Source organism: Balaenoptera physalus, assembly GCF_965194825.1.
Source record: "Balaenoptera physalus genome assembly, chromosome: 1".
NCBI classification, from domain to species: Eukaryota; Metazoa; Chordata; class Mammalia; order Artiodactyla; family Balaenopteridae; genus Balaenoptera; species Balaenoptera physalus.
In genome coordinates, this window is record NC_138882.1 from 81606228 (window position 1) to 81632027 (window position 25800).

The window sequence follows — 25800 nt, forward strand, 5'->3', positions numbered from 1 at the left end:
ATACTTTATAGAGAACAACTCGTCATTAATGAATTACAGCTCACTAACAGTCCATAAAAAATCAAATAATAAACTGTAAGGTCCCATAGGATAGAATAAGTCAATTCTTCAGATGGAACAACTGTAGAGTTTAAAACTAGGAAAAGAGAAATGATAAGAAAAATAAGCCTGTGCATTTATATGACTATAATTGATCAGAGGGTGGGGAAAGGAAACTCTTACATACCATTAGTGCAAGTGTAAATTGGTTGAAACTTTTTGAAGAAAAATTTAACATTATATATCATTATTTGAAATGCCCATATCCCAATCCCAGAAATCCCACTTCGAAGAATTTATCCTAAGAAATGCATTGACAAAATACAGTGATATATATACAGAATTGTGTAATGCAGCCTTATTCAAAATTAGAAAACAATAACAACCTAAAGTTCCATAATGGGGAATTGCTGAAGTGTATTACAGTAAATTCATACCATGGAATGCTTTGCTGTTGTTAAAAATAATCAAGCAATATTTACCCTAAATTATCAAATTTTAAATTTAGAGGAGTTGTATTTTATGCATGTAAATTATAGCTCAATAAAGCTGATTTTTTAAGTGACTGAGATAGATCTTTAGGTAATAACATAGAATGATGCTCATGATATTTTGCTGAGGGGAAAAATCAGGTTGTAGACCAGTATGTATATTGTGATCCCATGCATGTATGTGGGGTTTTTATGCATTTGTTTATGTGTTGATAAGAATAAGAGTTCTTACACATAGAAAAGATCTCGAAAGTGTCACCAAATAATCAACAGAGGTAACCGCTGAAAAATAAAAATAGAGGAAATGGGAAAAGATCCTGGTATCAACTAACTCATTTTTGCTCTCAGTTCCAGTATCTCGCCCTGTCCTCACCCTCAGGGCTCCCGGGGCCCAGGCTGTGGTGGGGGACGTGATGGAGCTTCACTGTGAGGCCTGGAGAGGCTCTCCCCCGATCCTGTACCAGTTTTATCATGAGGATGTCGCCGTGGGGAGCAGCTCAGCTCCCTTGGGAGGAGGAGCATCCTTCAACCTCCTTCTGACGGCAGAGCATTCTGGGAACTACTTCTGTGAGGCCAACAATGGCCAGGGGGCCCAGCGCAGTAACACAGTGTCACTCAGTGTCAGAGGTAAGTGGACCCAACTACAGCACAGCCAGGGACAGACCATCTCCCCCACCTTCCCCTGTAGCCGAGATTGGAGGTACCCCAGGGTCATTTACATCATTGCTACACAGCCTCCAACTGAGAGTTCTGTATTCTACATTTTCAGGAACTTTCACCTTCCCTTTGCTTGCTTTGCCTCTCCTGGTAGCAGTAGTGCAAGACATTGTGACCAAAAGTTTCCTAACATAGGAATAAAGGCTTTTAAAACACAAATTGCATCCTGGCCAGCAATGATCAGCAAGAAAGGAAATTGTAAAGTTCAGCATGTCTCACCTCAGAAGAGATTTAGTTGGGGTTTCCTTTGTCAGTCAATCAATAAAAAGGCCAACTCATCCTTTCACTGGCTCATGAATTTCTCTCTAGCTTCTCCTGCCCCTGTCCCAGAGCATCTCAGATCTCCAGCCAGAACTGCTAAAAGACCTTTCAACATCATTCTCCTGACAACTTACCTCTCATTCAGCTATAGCACTCTCTCTCCTACCTGGCCTGTCATGGGCTAACCTAGTCATGCCCACTTTCAGTGCAGGCTTGGCACCTCACTCATAGTCTTCCTCTCTACCCTACACTCTGCCATCATTCCATAACTCGTTCACATGAATGACCCACTCAACACCATGTCTTGTCATTCTTTCCGCCACCCACTGCCCCGTACATACACTACTCCAATCACCTGACCACAACCTCCTATCCCTCTACTAGTTTCTTCAAATCCTCCAATCACTAGGGGCAGGACAGGAATAAAGACGCAGATGTAGAGAAAGGACTTGAGGACACAGGGATTGGGCAGGGTAAGCTGGGACAAAGTGAGAGAGTGGCATGGACATATATACACTACCAAATGTAAAATAGATAGCTAGTGGGAAGAAGCCACATAACACAGGGAGATCAGCTCTGTGCTTTGTGACCACCTAGAGGGGTGGGATAGGGAGGGAGAGAGGGAGACGCAAGAGGGAGGAGATATGGGGATATATGTATATGCACAGCTGATTCACTTTGTTATAAAGCAGAAACTGACACACCATTGTAAAGCAATTATACTCCAATAAAGATGTTTAAAAAAAATTTAAAAATACAGGAATTAAAAAAAATAAAATCCTCCAATCATTATTGTTCTCAGACCTCAACAGAACCCCCAGTTCATTAACACCTTTACTTCCTCCCAGACAATCACACCCTCGACTCCCACCACCATTTGAGTGTTTGTCTCTGTATCCATCCAGTAACTCTTCCCTCCTCTTCCTAAGGTATAGAAGACTGCTTCCTATGAAAGGTGAAAATCTCCATCTCACCTCTAGAGTCCATCCTTTCTTGCATTCTCAGACACTTTGAACAACTTTCTCTCCTGCTTTATAGGATCCTTCCCATTGACATTTAACGTGCTATGTCTGTCCCAGGTCTAAGAAAAAACCCTAACTTGGTCCCACTTACGTCTCCAGCCACTGCTCTATTATGGCTAAACTTCCGAGAAAGAGTCAGTTGCACAGATTGTCTCCATTTCCTCCTTACCCACTAGGATTTAACACTTGGTTTCTTCTGACCTCTATACAAAAAATGATTCTCACAAAGGTCACCAATGACCTCCATGGCTTTAAATCCAGTGGCCATTTTCCAATCCTCACCTTACTTGATCTCTCAGAAATAGTACATACTGTTTGCATTTTCTTTCTTCTTGAAACCCTCCCTTCCTTGGCTTCAATGACTTCACCTTCTCCTGGATCTCCTTTCTCTGCCACTCCTTCTCAGTTCCCTTTACTAGCTCCTCCTTCTATAGACAAACTATAAAAGCATTGGTGTGTCCCAGAGCTTTGTCCTGCATGTACCCTCTTCTCTTATATATGTTCTTTCTCTGAATGATCCTGGGGGCGTCATCTATAAATGATTCTTAAACTTTTATCTCCAAAAGAGACCTCCTACCTGAGCACCTGCTTATGCCATATCTCTTAAAGGCTCATGAACTTGAACATCTCTAAAACTGAACTCATGGAAATCCCCCCAGATCTGGTCCTCCTCCAAGTGTCCCTAGCTCTGTGAAAGACACATCCATTCATCCAGATATACAAGGCAAAAACCCAGGAGGCTCCCTTGCCATTTCTCTCCCTTGGTCTCCATAGCCAGTTAATCATTGACTCCTATTGATTTTATTTCCAAAATATTCCTTGGATCTTTTCTTTCTATCTTTACTGCCACTATCATAGTCAAATCTACCACCATTTCAATTACTGCAATGCCACCACTCCACCCCTAATAACCTCTCCATTCCATTTCTGTCCCATTACAATCCATTTTGCACACTGAGATCAAAATTGTCTTTAAAAAAGACAGGTTTGATCATCTCATGCCCCTGTATAGAGACACTTACAGGTTTCCCATTGCTCTGTGAAGAAGGATCAAAATCAGTACCATGGCTTGTGAAGCTCTGCCTAGCTCTCCAGCCTCCTATTTCACGGCACTCTTCAAACCCTTCTCTTAGTGCTGCTGTCACCTCGTTTCAACAGCTCAAAAGCTCCCACCTTCTTCCCAGCTCAGGGCCTTTGCACACACTGTTTGCCTGCCTGTGCAGTCTTCATTCCCTTCCTCACTTGGTTAATTCAGATGTCACTTTGTGAGGCAGCATTACCTGACTCACCCATACTAGATCAGGTCCCATTATTATACATTTCATAGCATCCTATTCTTTACTTTGTATCAATTATCAATGTTTTAATTATGTATTCGTATTTCTATTTAATTACTCTATCCTGTCATCTAGATTGCAGGCTTCATGAGAGCAGGGACTGTGTCTTTCTCACTATTGAATCTCCAGCATATTGTGTAGTTCCTGAGACTTTTAAACTGCTCAATTAATTTTTGATGAATGAATAAATATGAAAATGAGCCAATAACTTGATCAATATTTATTCTCTTTGGGGTCTTATTTTTGACGCGGCCAAGGCTCAGTTACATCCCTGGCTATGTAAGCAGCAGTCTCCCCTGTTTCTCATTTTCTATTGAACTGATTTCTCCTTTTCTCCAATTGTCTTTTGACTTCTCAGATACTTGGGTTTCAATTTAATCTCTGTTTTCAGATTCTCCAAACAATTTTGAGATTGTATATTGAAGTATTCCAGACTATATATAACACTACACAAATGGTTTGTTTCTTCAGATCTGAAGAGATTATAGCTGAGCTCTGAGTGATGTCACAAGGTCATTAAAAACAGAAAAACATTTTCCTGTTTGAAATGTCTTTTCTATGGAGGAACATATTTAAACAGCATGAACTAATGGTTAACTATCTTTCTTCCTTCAGTTCCAGTGTCTCATCCTGTCCTCACCCTCAGGGCTTCCAGGGCCCAGGCTGTGGTGGGGGACATGGTAGAGCTTCACTGTGAGGCCCAGAGAGGCTCTCCCCCGATCCTGTACCAGTTTTATCATGAGGATGTCGCCGTGGGGAGCAGCTCAGCTCCCTTGGGAGGAGGAGCATCCTTCAACCTCTCTCTGACCACGAAACATTCTGGAAACTACTCCTGTAAGGCTGACAATGGCCTGGGGGTCCAGCATAGTGAGGTGATGTTACTCAGTGTCATAGGTGAGTTGGTCCTGCCCGCAGGCAGCACAACCAGGGACTGACCGTCTTCTCTCCCCGGCAGCAGAAATGGAGCTCCAGCACTCCTGTTTGCTGGTGTGAACCCCCAGCATATTTCCTGCACATAGAATCTCCAGTTGAAAGTCTGGGATCCTTCCTGTGGCTGCAGTTTCAGAAACCTGGACCCTCTCAGCAGCACAGTTCAAGAAGTCTTCTTGAATGTGATCAAAACTCCTCACTAAAAATGCAAAGAAGGTTTTTAGAACATTGACTATATTTTGATCTGCAATTATGATAAAAAAAGGGAAAATAATGAATTCTAAGTATAGGTTTCATTGCCCCAAAAAAGGTTGGGCCATTCTTTGTCCTGGTTTTTATCTCTTTGACTTCCAACAAACTTCTACTCTTGAGCTTCTTTCACTACCAGGGATATAAACATGCCTCACATTTCCATATTAAAAATTCTATATTAATATTAGCTAGGTACATAGCCTTTAAGGATATACAATCACAACCAATCCAAGTTAGTTTACAAAGTGATTCTTAAAGTAGTGGGGACACAGAGGTGAAAGCAGGATGACATGGAATGAAAATGGTCACCCATTAATCAAATTCTTTCATTCTCTAAGCTGTCTGACATCTTGCCATTAGGTATAAAAACCAAAGGAAAACTGCTTCTTGTCATCTCTGAATCTGCTTTGTGATGATCCCCTACAGGTCAAACTTATGGTAGAGCAAAAGTATGCTAAGGGCTGTTGAGATGGATGTTCTAGTCTTGGTTCTGAAGATACTAGCTCTATGAACTTGGCCAAGCATATTTCCCTATATTGACCTCAATTTCCTCATTCATAAAGTGAGAAAATTGAACTAGATGAATACCAGGGTCATCCTCAACCCTAGAATTCTATTATTTTGGTGCACAGGGAATATGACGTATGTCAGACTCAAAGGTTCCTGGAAGGAGACATGTTAAAGGAGAAGCTGGGAGTCCCTGCTCCTAGGATACAACCCAGAGAAACACGAGACCATGAAATAGCATGCAAATGCTTTCTGAAGTACATAAAGCAAAATACAGGCTGATACTCTTAGTCTCCCTTGGCTGGGTCCCTGAGTATCATAAGAAATACAGACAAAATCACATGAGCAGGTTGATTTAGGCATACCAGCCCAGGAGCCAACATCCCATCAAGGTGGCTGGGGCAGCCATCTCTTTGGCATCTAGCAGGCAACTTGATTGCAGATTTGATTTTTTCCATTCAACCAGTCCATTCTTCTTCCCCCAGTAGCAGGCAGCACCTGCCTCAGCCAATTTTCCTCTAAGGTTCACAGGGACTCTTACCGCATGGTTTACACACTCACCATTTAGATCCACCACACAGGCATGTACTTCTGACCAAGTGCCACTCCCTCCCTCTTCACAACACAGTGGACCAGCACATCATACCCCTCACGCTCTGTATCCGTGATTTTATACACATCCTCATTCCTTTGTTTCTATGATCCCTGGTGCAAATGCCTATTATTTATGCTGGTGCTATCACACCTAAAGGACTTCTTGCTAGATGATTGTGTCTGAGTCCTAGAACTAGGACACAGATCATGGAGAACTGCAAGAAAAAGGAATACTTATTATCATTGTCACTACCATCATCATCATCACCACCATCAATACTTACTGAGTCCTTGTATGTGCCAGGCCCTGTGCTTAGTACTTGACATGCAATATCTCATTTAATCTTTAAGATAAACCACTGAGGTTAAAAATGAGATCATTTTTATCCTCAGTTTGCAGGAGAGGAAACTGAAACTTAGAGAGGTGAAGTAACTAGCTTAGAGACACAGCTAGCAATGGTAGAGCCAGGTTGAAAAATGAGTCTATCCAACTCAATGTAAATATACATTATAATAGCTCTCATCCTTTGTGGCCAGGTTTAACACAACTTTTTAATAATTTATTATTCTGGAAGAATACATAAACTTTCACGATAAAAAATCAAATGGAGCAAAAGGGTACTTTCAGGTATATTTTTCTAGAAATATTAAAATATATTATAAACAAAGGCATAGAATTTTTTACAAGTACAATCATATTACACATATAGTTATGCAACTTGCATTTTTTACTTGATATATCTTGGATATCTTTCGTGTTTTATTAGCAAGTCAACTAGGTTGTCTCCAGTTTTAGCTATTATAAAAATTCTACAATATAAATCTTTGTGCAAATATATTTGCAAATACTTTTTTAAATAGAAGTTTAGTTACAATAGTATAGTTACAATGTGTAGAACAAAGTGATTCAGTTTTATATACGTACATATATATATATATTCATTATCAGATTCTTTTCCATTGTAGGTTATTACAAGATATTGAGTATAGTTCCCTGTGCTATACAGTAGGCCCTTGCTGGTTATCTATTTTATATATAGTAGGGTATACATGTAAATCCCAAACTCCAAATTTATCTCACCCCACCTGCTAGCCCCCTTGGTAACCATAAGTTTGTTTTCTATGTCTGTGAGTCTATTTCTGTTTTTTTGTTTGTTTGTTTTTGGGTTTTTTTGTTTGTTTTTTTGTTTGTTTTTTTAAAGATTTATTTATTTTATTGATTGATTGATTGTCTTCGTTTCTGTGCTAGGGCTTTCTCTAGTTGCGGCAAGTGGGGGCCACTCTTCATCACGGTGCACGGGCCTCTCAGTATCGCGGTCTCTCGTTGTGGAGCACAGGCTCCAGCCACACAGGCTCAGTAGTTGTGGCTCACGGGCCCAGTCGCTCTGTGGCATGTGGGGTCTTCCCAGACCAGGGCTCGAACCTGTGTCCCCTGCATTAGCAGGCAGATTCTCAACCACTGTGCCACCAGGGAAGCCCTATTTTTGTTTTATAAATAAGTTCATTTGTAACATTTTTTTTTTAGATTCCACATATAAGTGATATCATATGATATTTGCCTTTCTCTGTCTGACTTACTTCACTCAGTATGGCAATCTCTAAGTCCATCCATGTTGCTGCAAATGGCATTATTTCATTCTTTTTTATGGCTGAGTAATAGTCCATTGTATATATATACCACATCTTCTTTATCCATTCATCTAATGATGACATTTAGGTTGCTGCCATGTCTTGGCTATTGTAAATATTGCTGCTATAAACATTGGGGTGCATATATCTTTTTGAACTAGAGTTTGCCCAAGAGTGGAATTGCAGGATCATATGGTAACTCTAGTTTTACTTTTTTGAGGAACTTCCATACTATTCTCCATAGTGGCTGCACCAATTTACATTCCCACCAACAGTGCAGGAGGGCTCCCTTTTCTCCACAGGTTCTCCAGCAATGTTTCTTGACTTTTTTTTTTTAACGTCTTTAGTGGAGTATAATTGCTTTACAATGGTGTGTTAGTTTCTGCTTTATAACAAAGTGACTCAGCTATACATATACATATATCCCCCTATCTCCTTCCTCTTGCGTCTCCCTCCAACCCTCCCTATCCCACCCCTCTAGGTGGTCACAAAGCACCGAGGTGATCTCCCTGTGCTATGCAGCTGCGTCCCACTAGCTATCTGTTTTACATTTGGTAGTACATATAAGTCCATGCCACTCTCTCACTTCGTCCCAGCTTACCCTTCCCCATCCCCGTGTCCTCAAGTGCATTCTCTACTTCTGCATCTTTATTCCTGTCCTGCCCCTAGGTTCTTCATAGCCCTTTTTTTTTTTTAGATTCCATATATATGTGTTAACATACGGTATTTGTTTTTTTTTGTTTTTTTGTTTGTTTGTTTGTTTTAATTTTTGGCTGTGTTGGGTCCTCGCTTCTGTGCGAGGGCTTTCTCCAGTTGCGGCAAGTGTGGCCCACTCTTCATCGCGGTGCTCGGGCCTCTCACTACCGCGGCCTTTTTTGTTGCGGAGCACAGGCTCCAGACACGCAGGCTCAGTAATTGTGGCTCACGGGCCCAGTTGCTCCGCGGCATGTGGGATCGTCCCAGACCAGGGCTCAAACCCGTGTGCCCTGCATTGGCAGGCAGATTCTCAACCACTGCACCACCAGGGAAGCCCACGGTATTTGTTTTTTTCTTTCTGACTTACTTCACTCCGTATGACAGACTCTATGTCCATCCACCTCACTACAAATAACTCAATTTCGTTTCTTTTTATGGCTGAGTAATATTCCATTGTATATATGTGCCACATCTTCTTTACCCATTCACCTGTCGATGGACACTTAGGTTGCTTCCATGTCCTGGCTACTGTAAATAGAGCTGCAATGAACATTGTGGTACATGACTCTTTTTGAATTAAGGTTTTCTCAGGGTATACGCCCAGTAGTGGGATCCTGGGTAGTATAGTAGTTCTATTTTTAGTTTTTTAAGGAACCTCCATACTGTTCTCCATAGTGGCTGTATCAATTTACATTCCCACCAACAGTGGAAGAGGGTTACCTTTCCGCCACACCCTCTCCAGCATTAATTGTTTGTAGAAGTTTTGATGATGGCCATTCTGACTGGTGTGAGGTGATACCTCACTGTAGTTTCGATTTGCATTGCTCTAATGATTAGTGATGTTGAGCATCCTTTCACATCTTTGTTGGCAATCTGTATATCTTCTTCGGAGAAATGCCTATTTAGGACTTCTGCCCATTTTTGGATTGGGTTTTGTTTGGGTTTTTTTGATATTGAGTTGCATGAGCTGCTTGTAAATTTTGGAGATTAATCCTTTGTCAGTTGCTTCATTTGCAAATATTTTCTCCGATTCTGAAGGTAGTCTTTTCATCTTGTTTATGGTTTCCTTTGCTGTGCAAAAGCTTTTAAGTTTCATTAGATCCCATTTGTTTATTTTTTTTTATTTCCATTTCTCTAGGAGGTGGGTCAAAAGGATCTTGCTGTGATTTATGTCATAGAGTGTTCTGCCTATGTTTTCCTCTAAGAATTTTATAGTGTCTGCCCTTACATTGAGGTCTTTAATCCATTTTGAGCTTATTTTTGTGTATGCTGTTAGAGAGTGCTCCAATTTCATTCTTTTATATGTAGCTGTCCAGTTTTGCCAGCACCACTTATTGAAGAGGCTGCCTTTTCTCCATTGTATATTCTTGCTTCCTTTATCAAAGATAAGGTGACCATATGTGTGTGGGTTTATCTCTGGGCTTTCTATCCTGTTCCATTGACCTATATTTCTGTTTTTGTGTCAGTACAATACTGTCTTGATTACTGTAGCTTTGTAGTAGAGTCTAAAGTCAGGGAGCCTGATTCCTCCAGCTCCGTTTTCCTTTCTCAAGATTGCTTTGGCTATTCGGGGTCTTTTGTGTTTCCATACAAATTGTGAAACTTTTTGTTCTAGTTCTGTGAAAAATGCCATTGGTAGTTTGATAGGGATTGCATTGAATATGTAGATTGCCTTGGGGAGTATAGTCATTTTCACAATGTTGATTCTTCCAATCCAAGAACGTGGTATATCTCTCCATCTGTTTGTATCATCTTTAATTTCTTTCATCAGTGTCTTATAATTTTATGCATACAGGTCTTTTGTCTCCTTAGGTAGGTTTATTCCTAGGTGTTTTATTCTTTTTCTGGCAATGGTAAATGGTATTGTTTCCTTGATTTCTCTTTCGGATTTTTCATTGTTAGTGTATAAGAATGCAAGAGATTTCTTTTTTATTTTTTTATTCAAACAGAAAGTCACAAAAATTATTATCATCCTCATCAGTTCACTCAGTCCCATGTAATTAATTTTTTTATCTTGATCTTTTGTTACCACTTTTATGAATTCATCAGTTTTCCATTAGAGTTCTGAAAATGCTTATTCACTCAATTCAGCAGTATAGTCAGTTACCAGAAACCTGTACTTGTCAGAGTCTTTTCCATGAATTCCTTGAAGATGAAACCCTTTTATAGGAACATTTTTGCAAAAGCATCAGAGTACACCCAGAACTGTCTGTAAATGACAAAAGACTTAAAAATGACCACGGTTAAGTTTTGATGAAAGTTCATAATAATGCAATTGGCAAGGAAATTTAGTTATTTCTGAGATATACATTTTAAAGTAATAACTAGAATAATGACATAACATTATACCAGAACATATAAGATTTTTAGGAATTTCATGTAATGTCATGTAATGTAATTAATTTCATGTAATGTAAAATGAAACATTTATATTAACATATTTCCATACAAATAACCCAAAGAAATTTTAGTATTAGTTTTTTTTTTAATTTTTGAATTTGATTTTATTTATTTTTTTATACAGCAGGTCCTTATTAGTCATCAATTTTATACACATCACTCTATACATGTCAATCCCAATCACTCAATTCGGCACACCACCATCCCCACCCCACCACCCCTGCCGCGGCCTTCCCCCCTTGGTGTCCATACGTTTGTTCTCTACATCTGTGTCTCAAATTCTGCCCTGCAAACCAGTTCATCTGTACCATTTTTCTAGGTTCCACATACATGCATTAATATACGATATATCTTTTGCTCTTTCTGACTTACTTCACTCTGTATGACAGTCTCTAGATCCATCCACGTCGCAACAAATGACTCAATTTCGTTCCTTTTTGTGGCTGAGTAATAGTCCATTGTATATATGTACCACAACTTCTTTATCCATTCGTCTGTCAATGGGCATCTAGGTTGCTTCCATGACCTGGCTATTGTAAATAGTGCTGCAATGAACATTGGTGTGCATGTGTCTTTTTGAATTATGGTTTTCTCTGGGTATATGCACAGTAGTGGGATTGCTGGATCATATGGTAATTCTATTTTTAGTTTTTTAAGGAACCTCCATACTGTTCTCCATAGTGGCTGTATCAATTTACATTCCCACCAACAGTGCAAGAGGGTTCCCTTTTCTCCACACCCTCTCCAGCATTTGTTGTTTGTAGATTTTCTGATGATGCCCATTCTAACTGGTGTGAGGTGATACCTCATTGTAGTTTTGATTTGCATTTCTCTAATAAATAATGATATTGAGCAGCTTTTCATGTGCTTCTTGGCCATCTGTATGCCTTCTTTGGAGAAATGTCTATTTAGGTCTCCTGCCCATTTTTAGATTGGGTTGTTTGTTTCTTTAATATTGAGCTGCATGAGCTGTTTATATATTTTGGAGATTAATCCTTTGTCCATTGATTCATTTGCAAATATTTTCTCCCATTCTAAGGGTTGTCTTTTGGTCTTGTTTATGGTTTCCATTGCTGTGCAAAAGCTTTTAAGTTTCATTAGGTCCCATTTGTTTATTTTTGTTTTTATTTCCATTACTCTAAGAGGTGGATCAAAAAAGATCTTGCTGTGATTTATGTCAAAGAGTGTTCTTCCTATGTTTTCCTCTAAGAGTTTTATAGTGTCCGGTCTTACATTAGGTCTCGAATCCATTTTGAGTTTATTTTTGTGTATGGTGTTAGGGAGTGCTCTAATTTCATTCTTTTACATGTAGCTCTCCAGTTTTCCCAGCACCACTTATTGAAGAGGCTGTCTTTTCTCCATTGTATATTTTTGCCTCCTTTATCAAAGATAAGATGTCCATATGTGCGTGGGTTTATCTCTGGGCTTTCTACCTTTTTCCATTGACCTATATTTCTGTTTGTGTGCCAGTACCATAATGTCTTGATTACTGTAGCTTTGTAGTATAGTCTGAAATCAGGGAGTCTGATTCCGCCAGCTCCTTTTTTTCCCTCAAGACTGCTTTGGCTATTTGGGGCCTTTTGTGTCCCCATACAAATTTTAAGATTTTTTGTTCTAGTTCCATAAAAAATGCCATTGGTAATTTGATAGGGATTGCATTGAATCTGTAGATTGCTTTGGGTAGTATAGTCATTTTCACAATATTGATTCTTCCAATCCAAGAACATGGTATATCTCTCCATCTGTTGGTATCACCTTTAATTTCTTTCATCAGTGTCTTATAGTTTTCTGCATACAGGTCTTTTTTCTCCCTAGGTAGGTTTATACCTAGGTATTTTATTCTTTTTGTTGTAATGGTAAATGGGAGTGTCTCCTTAATTTCTCTTTCAGATGTTTCATCATTAGTGTATAGGAATGCAAGAGATTTCTGTGCATTAATTTTGTATCCTGCAACTTTACCAAATTCCTTGATTAGCTCTAGTAGTTTTCTGGTGGCATGTTTAGCATTCTCTATGTATAGTATCATGTCATCTGCAAACAGTGACAGTTTTGCTTCTTTTGCAATCTGAATTCCTTTTATTTCTTTTTCTTCTCTGATTGCCGTGGCTAGGACTTCCAAAACTATGTTGAATAATAATGGTAAGAGTGGACGTCCTTGTCTTGTTTCTGATCTTAGTGGAAATGCTTTCAGTTTTTCACTATTGAGAATGATGTTTGCTGTGGGTTTGTCATATAAGGCCTTTATTATGTTGAGATACGTTCCCTCTGTGTCCACTATCTAGAGAGTTTTTATCATAAATGGGTGTTGAATTTTGTCAAAAGCTTTTTCTGCATCTATTGAGATGATCATATGGTTTTTATTCTTCAATTTGTTAATATGGTGTATAACATTGATTGATTTGTGTATATTGAAGAATCCTTGCATCCCTGGGATAAATCCCACTTGATCATGGTGTGTGATCCTTTTAATGTGTTGTTGGATTCTGTTTGCTAGTATTTTGTTAAGGATTTTTGCATCTATATTCATCAGTGATATTGCTCTGTATTTTTCTTTTTTTGTAGTATCTTTGTCTGGTTTTGGTATCAGGGTGATGGTGGCCTCATAGAATGAGTTTGGGAGTGTTCCTTCCTCGGCAATTTTTTGGAAGAATTTGAGAAGGATGGGTGTTAGCTCTTCTCTAAATGTTTGATAGAATTCCCCTGTGAAGCCTTCTGGTCCTGGACTTTTGTTTGTTGGAAGATCTTTAATCACAGTTTCAATTTCATTACTTGTGACTGGTTTGTTCATATTTTCTATTTCTTCCTGGTTCAGTCTTGGAAGGTTATACCTTTCTGACAATTTGTCCATTTCTTCCAGGTTGTCCATTTTATTGGCATAGAGTTGCTTGTAGTAGTCTCTTAGGATGCTTTGTATTTCTGAGGTGTCTGTTGTAACCTCTCCTTTTTCATTTCTAATTTTATTGATTTGAGTCTTCTCCCTCTTTTTCTTGGTGAGTCTGGCTAATGGTTTATCAATTTTGTTTATGTTCTCAAAGAACAAGCTTTTAGTTTTATTGATCTTTGCTATTGTTTTCTTTGTTTCTATTTCTGCTCTGATCTTTATTATTTCTTTCCTTCTGCTAACTTTGGGTTTTGTTTGTTCTTCTTTCTCTAGTTCCTTTAGGTGTAAGGATAGATTGTTTATTTGAGATTTTTCTTGTTTCTTGAGGTAGGCTTGTATAGTTATAAACTTCCCTCTTAGAACTGCTTTTGCTGCATTCCATCGGTTTTGGATCATCGTGTATTCATTGCCATTTGTCTCTAGGTATTTTTTGATTTCCTCTTGGATTTCTTCAGTGATCTCTTGGTTATTTAGTAATGTATTGTTTAGCCTCCATGTGTTTGTGTTTTTTACATTTTTTTCCCTGTAATTCAATTCTAATCTCATAGTGTTGTGGTCAGAAAAGATGCCTGATATGATTTCAATTCTCCTAAATTTACTGAGGCTTGATTTGTGACCCAAGATGTGATCTATCCTGGAGAATGTTCCATGCGCACTTGAGAAGAAAGTGTAATCTGCTGTTTGGGGATGGAATGTCCTATAAATATCAATTAAATCTATCTGGTCCATTGTTTCCTTTAAAGCTTCTGTTTCCTTATTTATTTTCATTTTGGATGATCTGCCCATTGGTATAAGTGGGGTGTTAAAGTCCCCACTATGATTGTGTTACTGTCAATGTCCTCTTTTACAGCTGTTAACCATTGCCTTATGTATTGAGTGCCCCTATGTTGGGTGCATATATATTTATAATTGTTGTATCTTCTTCTTGTATTGATCCTTTGATCATTATGTAGTGCCCTTCCTTGTGTCTTGTAACATTCTTTATTTAAAGTGTATTTTATCTGATATGAGTATTGTTACTCCAGCTTTCTTTTGATTTCCATTTGCATGGAATATCTTTTTCTATCCCCTCACTTTCAGTCTGTATGTGTCCCTAGGTCTGAAGTGGGTCTCTTGTAGACAGCATATATATGGGTCTTGTTTTTGTATTCACTGAGTGAGCCTGTGTCTTTTGGTTGGAGCATTTATTCCATTCACATTTAAGGCAATTATTGATATGTATGTTCCTATGACCATTCTCTTCATTGTTCTGGGTTGTTTTTGTAGGTCCTTTTCTTCTCTTGTGTTTCCCACTTAGAGAAGTTCCTTTAGCATTTGTTGTAGAGCTGGTTTGGTGGTGCTGAATTCTCTTAGCTTTTGTTTATCTGTAAAGCTTTTGATTTCTCCATCAAATCTGAATGAGATCCTTGCCGAGTAGAGTAATCTTGGTGGCTGGTTCTTCCCTTTCATCACTTTAAGTATATCATGCCACTCCCTTCCGGCTTGTAGAGTTTCTGCTGAGAAATCAGCTGTTAACCTTATGGGAGTTCCCTTGTATGTTATTTGTCATTTTTCCCTTGCTGCTTTCAATAATTTTTCTTTGTCTTTAATTTTTGCCAATTTGATTACTATGTGTCTCAGCGTGTTTCTCCTTGGGTTTATCCTGTATGGGACTCGCTGCGCTTCCTGGACTTGGGTGGCTATTTCCTTTCCCATGTTAGGGAAGTTTTTGAGTATAATCTCCTCAAATATTTTCTCTGGTCCTTCCTCTCTCTCTTCTCCTTCTGGGACCCCTATAATGCGAATGTTGTTGCGTTTAATGTTGTCCCAGAGGTCTCTTAGGCTGTCTTCATTTCTTTTCATTCTTTTTTCTTTATTCTGTTCCACAGCAGTGAATTCCACCATTGTGTCTTCCAGGTCACTTATCCGTTCTTCTGCCTCAGTTATTCTGCTATTGGTTCCTTCTAGTGTAGTTTTCATTTCAGTTATTGTATTGTTCATCTCTGTTTGTTTGTTCTTTAATTCTTCTAGGTCTTTGTTACACATTTCTTGCATCTTCTCCATCTTTGCCTCCATTGTTTTTCCGAGGCCCTGAATCATCTTCACTATCATTATTCTGAATTCTTTTTCTGGAAGTTTGCCTATCTCCACTTCATTTAGTTGTTTTTCTGGGGTTTTATCTTGTTCCTTCATCTGGTACATAGCCCTCTGCCTTTTCATCTTGTCTATCTTTCTGTGAATGTGGTTTTTGTTCCACAGGATTCAGGATGGTAGTTCTTCTTGCTTCTGCTGTCTGCCCTCTCAAGAATGCAAGAGATTTCTGTGCATTAATTTTGTATCCTTCTACTTTACCAAATTCATTGATTAGCTCTAGTAGCTTTCTGGTAGCATCTTTAGGATTCTCTGTGTATAGTATCATGTCATCTGCAAACAGTGACAGCTTTACTTCTTCTTTTCCAATTTGGATTCCTTTTATTTCTTTTTCTTCTCTGATTGCTGTGGCTAAAACTTCCAAAACTATGTTGAATAATAGTGGTGAGAGAGAACCACCTTCTCTTGTTCCTGATCTTAGTGGAAATTGTTTCAGTTTTTCACCATTGAGAATGATATTGGCTGTGGGTTTGTCATATATGGCCTTTATTATGTTGAGGTAAGTTCCCTCTATGCCTATTTCTGGAGGGTTTTTATCATAAATGGGTGTTGAGTTTTGTCAAAAGCTTTTTCTGCATCTATTGAGATGATCATATGGTTTTTCTCCTTCAATTTGTTAATGTGGTGTATCACATTGATTGATTTGCGTACATTGAGGAATCCTTGCATTCCTGGGATAAAACCCACTTGAGCATGTTGTATGATCCTTTTATTGTGCAGTTAGATTCTGTTTGCTAATATTTTGTTGAGGATTTTTGTATCTATGTTCATCAGTGATATTTGCCTGTACTTTTCTTTCTTTGTGACATCTTTGTCTGGTTTTGGTATCAGGGTGATGGTGGCCTCGTAGAATGAGTTTGGGAGTGTTCCTCCCTCTGCTATATTGTGGAAGAGTTTGAGAAGGATAGGTGTTAGCTCTTCTCTAAATGTTTGATAGAATTTGCCTGTGAAGCCATCTGGTCCTGGGCTTTTGTTTTTTGGAAGATTTTTAATCACGGTCTCAATTTCAGTGCTCATGTTTGGTCTGTTTATATTTTCTATTTCTTCCTGGTTCAGTCTTGGAAGGTTGTGCTTTTCTAAGAATGTGTCCATTTCTTTGAGGCTGTCCATTTTTCTGGCATATAGTTGCTTGTAGTAATCTCTCATGATCCTTTGTATTTCTGCAGTGTCAGTTGTTACTTCTCCTTTTTCATTTCTAATTCTATTGATTTGAGTCTTCTCCCTTTTTTTCTTGATGAGTCTGGCTAATGGTTTATCAATTTTGTTTGTCTCCTCAAAGAACCAGCTTTTAGTTTTATTGATCTTTGCTATTGTTTCCTTCATTTCTTTTTCATTTATTTCTAATCTGATATTTATGATTTCTTTCCCTCTGCTAACTTTGCGGTTTTTTTGTTCTTCTTTCTCTAATTGCTTTAGGTGTAAGGTTAGGTTGTTTATTTGAGATGTTTCTGGTTTCTTGAGGTAGGATTGTACTGCTGTAAACTTCTGTCTTAGAACTGCTTTTGCTTCATCCCATAGGTTTTGGGTCTTCGTGTTTTCATTGTCATTTGTTTCTAGGTATTTTTTTATTTCCTCTTGGATTTCTTCAGTGATCTTTGGCTATTTAGTAGAGTATTGTTTATCCTCCATGTGTTTGTATTTTTTCCAGATTTTTACCTGTAATTAATATCTAGTCTCTTAGCGTTGTGGTTGGAAAAGTTACTTGATACAATTTCAATTACCTTAAATTTACCAAAGCTTCATTTGTGACCCAAGATATGATCTATCATGGAGAGTGTTCCATGAGCACTTGAGAAGAAAGTGTGTTCTGTTGTGTTTGGATGGAATGTCCTATAAATATCAATTAAGTCCATCTTGTTTAATGTATCATTTAAAGCTTGTGTTCTCTTATTTATTTTCATTTTGCATGATCTGTCCATTGTGAAAGTAGGATGTTAAAGTCCCCTACTATGATTGTGTTACTGTCGATTTCCCCTTTTATGGCTGTTAGCATTTGCCTTATGTATTGAGGTGCTGCTATGTTGGGTGCATAAATATTTACAATTGTCATGTCTTCTTCTTGGATTGATCCCTTGATCATTATGAGTGTCTTTCTTTGTCTCTTGTAATAGTCTTTATTTGAAAGTCTATTTTTTCTGATATCAGAATTGCTAACCAGCTTTCTTTTGATTTCCATTTGCATGGAATATCTTTCTCCATCCCCTCACTTTTGAACTGTATGTGTCCCTAGGTCTGAAGTGGGTGTCTTGTAGACAGCATATATGTGGGTCTTGTTTTTGTAACCATTCAGCCAGTCTATGTATTTTGGTGGGAGCATTTAATCCATTTACATTTAAGGTAGTTATCCATATGTATGTTCCTATTACCATTTTCTTAATTATTTTGGGTTTGTTTTTGTAGGTCTTTTCCTTGTCTTCTGTTTCCTGTCTAGAGAAATTCCTTTAGCATTTGTTGTAAAGCTGGTTTTGTGGTGCTGAATTCTCTTAGCTTTTGCTTGTCTGTAAAGGTTTTAATTTCTCTGTCGAATCTGAATGAGATCCTTGCTGGGTAGAGTAATCTTGGTTGTAGGTTTTTCCCTTTCAACACTTTAAATATGTCCTGCCCCTCCCTTCTGCCTTGCAGAGTTTCTGCTGAAAGATCAGCTGTTAACTTTATGGGGATGTCCTTGTATGTTATTTGTTGCTTCTCCTTTGCTGCCTTTAATATTTTTTCTCTGTATTTAATTTTTGATAGTTTGATTAATATGTGTCTTGGCATGTTTCTCCTTGGATTTATCCTGTATGGGACTCTCTGCCCTTCCTGCACTTGATTGACTATTTCCTTTCCCATATTAGGGAAGTTTTCAACTATAATCTCTTCAAATATTTTCTCAGTCCCTTTTTTTTTCTCTTCTTCTTCTGGGACCCCTATAATTTGAATGTTGTTGCGTTTAATGTTGGCCCAGATGTCTCTGAGACTGTCCTCAATTCTTTTCATTCTTTTTTCTTTATTCTGCTCTGTGGTAGTTATTTCCACTATTTTATCCTCCAGGTCACTTATCCATTCTTCTGCCTCAGTTATTCTGCTATTGATTCCTTCTAGAGAATTTTTAATTTCATTTATTGTGTTGTTCATCATTGTTTGTTTGTTCTTTAGTTCTTCTAGGTCCTTCTTAAATGTTTCTTGTATTTTCTCCATTCTATTTCCAAGATTTTGGATCATCTTTACTATCATTACTCTGAATTCTTTTTCAGGTAGACTGCCTATTTCCTCTTCATTTGTTTGGTCTGGTCGTTTTTACCTTGCTCCTTCATCTGCTTTTTGTTTCTCTGTCTTCTCATTTTGCTTAACTTACTGTGTTTGGGGTCTCCTTTTCTCAGGCTGCAGGTTCATAGTTCCTGTTGCTTTTGGTGTCTGCCCCCAGTGGCTAACGTTGGTTCAGTGGGTTGTGTAGGCTTCCTGGTGGAGGGGACTGGTGCCTGTGTTTTGGTCAGTGAGGCTGAATCTTGTCTTTCTGGGGGGCAAGACTGCATCTGGTGGTTTGTTTTGGGGTGTCTGTGAACTTATTATGATTTTAGGCAGCCTCTCTGTTAATGGGTGGGGTTGTTTTCCTGTCTTGTGAGTTGTTTGGCATAGGGTGTCCAGCACTGTAGCTTGCTGGTCATTGAGTGGAGCTGGGTCTTAGCGTTGAGATGGTGCTCTCTGGGAGAACATTTGCCATTTGTTATTACGTGGAGCCGAGAAGTCTCTGGTGGACCAATGTCGTAAACTTTGCCCTCCCACCTCAGAGGCACAGGCCTGACACCCGGATGGAACACCAAAACCCTGTCAGCCATACTTTTGGGAAGTCTGAGGTCTTCTGCCAGCATTCAGTTGGTGTTCTGTAAGAGCTGTTCCACATGTAGTTGTTTTTCTGATGTACTTGTGGGGAGGAAGGTGATCTCCACGTCTTACTCCTCCGCCATCTTGAATGTCTCAGTCCTGTTGACTTTTTTTTTATTCAAAATATAAAATTTATTCAAAAGCAATAAAATAACAGTTTCTATGAAGTATGAACTGTATATAATAAGTAAACACAGCACAGTACCAAACTTGTTGACTTTTTAATGATGGCCATTCTGACTGGTGTGAGGTGATACCTCACTGTAGTTTTGATTTGCATTTCTCTAATAATTAGCCATATTGAGCATCTTTTCACGTGTCTGTTGGCCATTTTTTACATAACTTATGTTAGTAGCCCTAAAAGAAATAGTCTTAGAAGTAGATTTGCTGGGTGAAAGTTTATGTGCATTTTAAATTAGATATATATTTCCAAATCACCATTCAAGGAAGTGTCTCAAATTTGCATTCCCACCGAGAGCATATCAGGGTGCCTCTTAATCCACAACCCCATCAGTATTATCTGCCTTTTTAAGCTTTGCCAGTCTGATGGGTGTTTTTATTTGTATATACTTAATTAGTAACAAAGATGTTATCTTTATATATTTATTGGCTATTTGAAGTTTTTAGTGATTCATACACTTTTCACACTTTTCTGTTGGATATTTTTGTTCATTGAAAGCTATTTGTAGATTCAGGTCATTAACTTTGCTTGTCATATGTGTTTCAATATATTTTCCTTGATTGAGATATGACTTTTATTATTTGTTTATATTATTTTTTGTTCCTTTCTGAGTATGTTAGAAGTAGGAACTTCTATTGACTTTTTGTTTTCCCTCAGTTCCAGTGTCTCACCCTATCCTCACCCTCAGGACCCCCAGGGCCCAGGCTGTGGTGGGGGATGTGGTGGAGCTTCATTGTGAGGCCCAGAGAGGCTCTCCCCCGATCCTGTACCAGTTTTATCACAAGAATGTCACCCTGGAGAGCAGCATATCCCACTCTGGACAAGGAGTGTCCCTCAACCTCTCACTGACTGCAAATCATTCTGGAACCTACTCCTGTGAGGCCGACAATGGCCTGGGTCCCCAGTGCAGTGAGGCAGTGACACTTTCCATCACAGGTAAGTTTCCTATTCTCAGGCCACAGATGTGGCCAAAAGATTTCCTCCTAGGATACTCTGATAATCCTTGTGATGCCTGACCAGGACAGTGTTTCTCAGGGACAGGTACACAAAGCTAGATGTTCTCCAAACTGTTATTTTCATTAAGTGTTTCTGAAGGCTTGTCATTTGGGTGGGAAAGGGGGCTAAAGAAGACCACTGAATTTAATACTCTTCAGCTAGCATCATCCATCCTGACCCTCAACCCTTGCATCAGCCACAGACATGAGCTTCCCCACCAAGAGAAGTGCCATCCCCTGTGCCACACCTGCACCTGATTAGCCTCAGGAGTCCTGGTCCCCTCAGTTCATCCTCTCTCCCAGGCATCAGCTCCAGGGATCAGGGCAGTTCAAGACCACAAGCTTCTCCCTCTGGCTCATGCCTGGGGTCTCCCCCTCAGGGCTGACAGGGAGCAGAAGTCGCCCTGTTGCCACCGGTGTCACCGGGGGGCTGCTCAGCTTGATGGGTCTCGCTGCCGTGGCACTGTTGTTCTACTGCTGGCTCCCGAGGAAAGCAGGTGAGTAACTCCCTGGTTAACCTTTGCTTGAGTCCCTGTCCTTCCCATCTCCATTCCCTCAGGCTCATGCTGCCTTTGGAACCACCCCCAAGCTCTCAACACCTCCTTTCTGCACAATTCCACAGCTCCTACATTCCCCTCTAGTTCCTCCAGAATTTGTCTTCATCAAATGCAAAGTTTCCAGAACAGCCCTATTGGGTGTAAGATGTCTTCACAAGATGTAGTTTATCTGACATGACAAATTACAGTGCATTTCCCTCTCTACCCTTGCAAGACCCCCAAGGAACGGAAGAGGAGAAGAAAAACTCTGAGAAATAGTAGTGAGAACAGAAACCAAATGGAATTTGATAACTTACTGATTTTGTAAATGTATGGTACTTTCATAGCCGATCAAGTCTATTTTCCCACATTCAGGTATTGACCATTGTTCTTCACAAACTCCACGTTAAAAGATTATGGATTGTGGGCTACCCTTTTGTATTATAACTATACCCCTCTGGAATCCAGGATCAGTAGTTTTTGCCCAATCTACCACCTCCCTTGGACATAGCAAAGGAGGGTTCACATCTTAGAGACAGTGACTCCTGGAAGGTTCTAGGTGAGCCTCCTATGAGCTGTGCTCCTTGTGAAGTCTTCCTTCTCCTGGACTCAATGTCTCTCTGCTTTCCTTTGCAGGAGGAAAGCCTACATTTGACTCCTCCAGGTAAGACCTGCCTATATTGCCGTATGGTTAATGAAATGCCCACCAAGTATGAAAATGGAATTGAATCTGGTTACTGCTGAGAGCATGGTCACTGCTTCATGTCACTGAGATGGGTTGTGCCAATTTCATGTTGCCACCTCCCTTGGGATATCTCAATTCCCAGGACCTTCTCACCCATCAGCTTAGCTAAATAGGCCTTTTTCTTGCAGCAAGTGTTAATTGCTTTTTATTTATTAACTTACATCCTTGGTCCAATGTTGCCTTGGTTGTTTGAGTGACACTATGACCACTGAATCCATCCGTTTCCTAAGATGGTCTTAGCTTAATCAGCCTGGAAAGCTCTGGTCATGGCCAACCCAACCTAACCAACACCTGTTGTGATGACAGCCAAGAAGATGGAGTCACGCAACTTGGCCACCCCGAGAGACCTCTCTGCTAACAGGAGGTGGTGCCTGTGAAGAAGGGGCTGCCATCTTGGATTCCAAAGACTGACTTTAGGAGTCACACCACAGCTCACAAACTATCCCTGGGCAAGCTTATGGTAGCAGCATCCAAACCATCCTGAGTTCCTCTGAGCCTTTTTGTTTGTTTGTTTTTGGCCGTGCTGCAAAGTTGCAGGATCTTAGTTCCCCCACAAGGGACTGAACCCAAGCCCTTCTTAGTGAAAGCACCAAGTCCTAACTTCTGGACCACCAAGGTATTCCCATTTGAGCCTTTCTAATTATGGATTTCACTCAGATACTGATCTCTCTGGGAGTGTAGACCTTGGAGCCAGGTTTGAATGGCTCCTGGCTCTTTCCCTTTCTAGTTACATAGTCTTGAGTAAGTCATTTTACCTCTCAGAACCTCCATTTTTTCCATCTAAAAAATAGAGATAATAATAGCATCAACTTAATATTGTTATAGGCACTAGCACAGTGACATACTAGGTGGCAGTAAAGTCTGGATTAGTATTATGATTTATAATATAATAGTACATAACAATAGACCATTTGTTATATGCTCATCTATGTTTCCAGGCTTGGCAACTATCCTGTGGTAAAGACTCACTAACAGGGAATGATCCTTATAGCTACTTCATCAGGATTTCTGGGAAACATCAATGCTTCTACCTTACAGGAACCCATCAGCTTCAGACCCCCAAGAGCCCACCTACTACAATGTACCAAGCTGGATAGAACTGCAACCAGTGTACAGCAATGGTGAGGACTGAGGACCCTCCATTTGGGCAGGGACCCCAGGGTTGGTCCAGGAAGTGGTGGGACAAGAAATGAGGAAGGGATGGTACAGAGGCCCAGAGGGCCCTGCTCCCTCCAGAGAACAAACTCTATCTGGGAGAGGAGGAAGTAGCAAGACAAGGGGCAAGAACCTTAGAGTCCTCTCAAACTTCAACTTCTCTCCAAGTAAATCCTAACGGAGGAGATGTGGTGTACTCAGAAGTCCGGAGCGTGAAGGTGGAGAACAAACAGGCAGGTAAGACCCAAGGACCCTTGATTTGGGCGGTCTATTGCTATGTGTGGCTCAGTCTCCACCCCTTCAGTGGGTCTGGGCCAACCAGACACAGAACTGCCCCTCAGGCTGGGTCACTGAGCTTCTTACTTTGTGCCCACCTACCCTGCTGCGATTAACCCAAGCTCACCGTGCAGAGCTGCTTTCTCCATTCTCCACAGATGGCCTCAGCATCACTTGAGTAACAAAGTCATCACCCTGGGCAGTCAGCCCCTCAGAGCTTCAGTGTCCCATCTGTGAAATGAGACAGGACTGTCTATCATTCCCTTCCTACCTGTACCTGTTTTCTACTGCTGCTGTGGCAAATGACCATGAGGGCTTAAACAATACAAGTTTATTATCTTACTGTGCTGTAGGTCAGAAGTCTAAAACACAGGTTACACTGGGCTAAAATCAGTGTCAGCAGAGGTCCTTTCTGGAAGCTCCAGGGGAGAATGTATTCCCGTGCCTTTTCCAGCTTCTAAAGGACACCCTTTTCCTTTCTGGGGCTCATGTCCCATCCCTCCATCTTCAAAGCCAGCAAGTGGCACCTCTCTAACCATTTCTTCCATAGTCAGTGCTCCCTTTGACCACAACTAGAAAAAGTTCTCAGATTTTAAAGTTCTCCTTAAAATTCCACCTGGATAATCTAAAATAATCTCGCCATTTGAAGGTCCATAATCTTAATCACATCTGCAAAATCCCTTTCTCCATCTTAGGTCACATATTCACAGGTTCCAGGTATCAGGACATGGACATCTTTGTGGGAGACATTATTCTGCCTATCACACTCTCTCATAGGGTTATTGTAAGGATCAAACGAGGAAGTAGATGGGGAGATGCTATTACAGCAGCAGAGTTTAAGCAGCTTTTATGACGAGTATATGCTTGTTGTCTGTCTGTGTCATTAGTCCTCACTCATGGTAGATGGTCAGCTGTGAAGAATCCCAGCCTGGTTTCCTCCTCTCAGAGCAGGAAAGGGAAAGCCTTTGGGGCTATTCTAACTTTGTTCTGTAAAAAGTGTCATGTGATTTTTAGCCATTCTGCTTCCTTCTCTGGTTTTTTTATTCTTCTTGTATAAAATCAAATGAACTCCATTTTGTTCCATTCTTGGTTCAGGGGCCCACCTCTAAAATGTATGAATTCATTCACACTTACAACCCCCTTTGATGTGAGTGTTGTTATTACCCCATTTCACAGATGAGAAAACAGAGGCAGAGAGACCTTAAATGACCAGCCTGAAGTCACAGAGCTAACAAATCACAGAAGAGTCTGTCTCTAGAGTCCAAGCCTTAGGCCAAGCTCTGCTTCTCAGGGCAGTTCCAGGGAGCCTTGAGGCTCATTCCAAGCCAAAAAGGGAAAGCCTTGCTTGATGAATGCCATATTTCATTCCAGCTTTAAGACAATATAATAACAACTTCTATTATCATATCAACATGTGTTGAGCAGTTCCTATGTGCCTGGTACAGTTCTGAGTACTGTAAATAAATACATTGAAAAAAAAAAATATATATATATGCCATAAATATATACACACACACATATATTTAAAGTTTGTTTGTTTATAACCCTCAGAAGTGTACCTGCACATTGGAACTGCTCAGCACATAACAGATGTTAGAAATCAAACACACACACACATAACCCTACAGGTAGGTATTATTATTCCCAAAATACAGATGAGACACCAAGGCAGGAGATATTGAGTGACTTGCCCAAGGTCACAGAGGTGGCACGGCTGACCTGGGGCTCAGTCTGAGGTAGTCTGGATCAGAAGTCTGCTCTAAACCACTGCACTGCCTCTGCTCCAGGCCAGACTGCTTCTCCATAATATACACTATGAATCTATGATCAAAGCATGAACAAGATAAAAAGTACATTTCTTTCTTTTGAGAGTCCCTGGGGAGCTCAGCATGAGGAACAAAGAGTGGAGTGATGCCGAGGAGAGAGTTGCTCGAAGCTGTGAGGTTGAGGTTCTTAGGAAAGGTTCAGTGCAGCCCCATGGAGATGGCTGTGGCTGGGCTGGTGGCACGGATGCAAGGAGAGAGTTCTGAGTTCACAGCTGAATGCTTCCCTTCTTTCCACAGCAGCCTCTGACCCGGAGCTTCTCAAGAACACGGTGAGTCCCGTGACCTGTGTACTCTCCCACTTCGGGCCTGCTGGCCTCTGGCCCTCACCTATGTGCTCCT

General features: G+C 40.1%; 1 protein-coding gene and 1 long non-coding RNA gene across 2 annotated transcripts in view; one reads left to right on the forward strand and one right to left on the reverse strand.

The window, feature by feature from the left end:
- The window catches only part of LOC309645634, a 215791-nt gene that overhangs the window by 121705 nt on the left and 68286 nt on the right, over nt 1-25800 (reverse strand). The gene's annotated exons all lie outside the window — the stretch shown is intronic.
- The window catches only part of FCRL5 (Fc receptor like 5), a gene marked incomplete at its 5' end in the record, with an annotated part of 60828 nt that overhangs the window by 32193 nt on the left and 2835 nt on the right, over nt 1-25800 (forward strand). Inside the window, 8 exons of the mRNA XM_082414627.1 lie at nt 879-1157; nt 4483-4761; nt 20586-20864; nt 21304-21420; nt 22096-22123; nt 23243-23325; nt 23528-23596; nt 25699-25730. Coding sequence (XP_082270753.1) covers nt 879-1157; nt 4483-4761; nt 20586-20864; nt 21304-21420; nt 22096-22123; nt 23243-23325; nt 23528-23596; nt 25699-25730 — 1166 coding nt within the window. The remainder of the gene's footprint in view (nt 1-878; nt 1158-4482; nt 4762-20585; nt 20865-21303; nt 21421-22095; nt 22124-23242; nt 23326-23527; nt 23597-25698; nt 25731-25800) is intronic.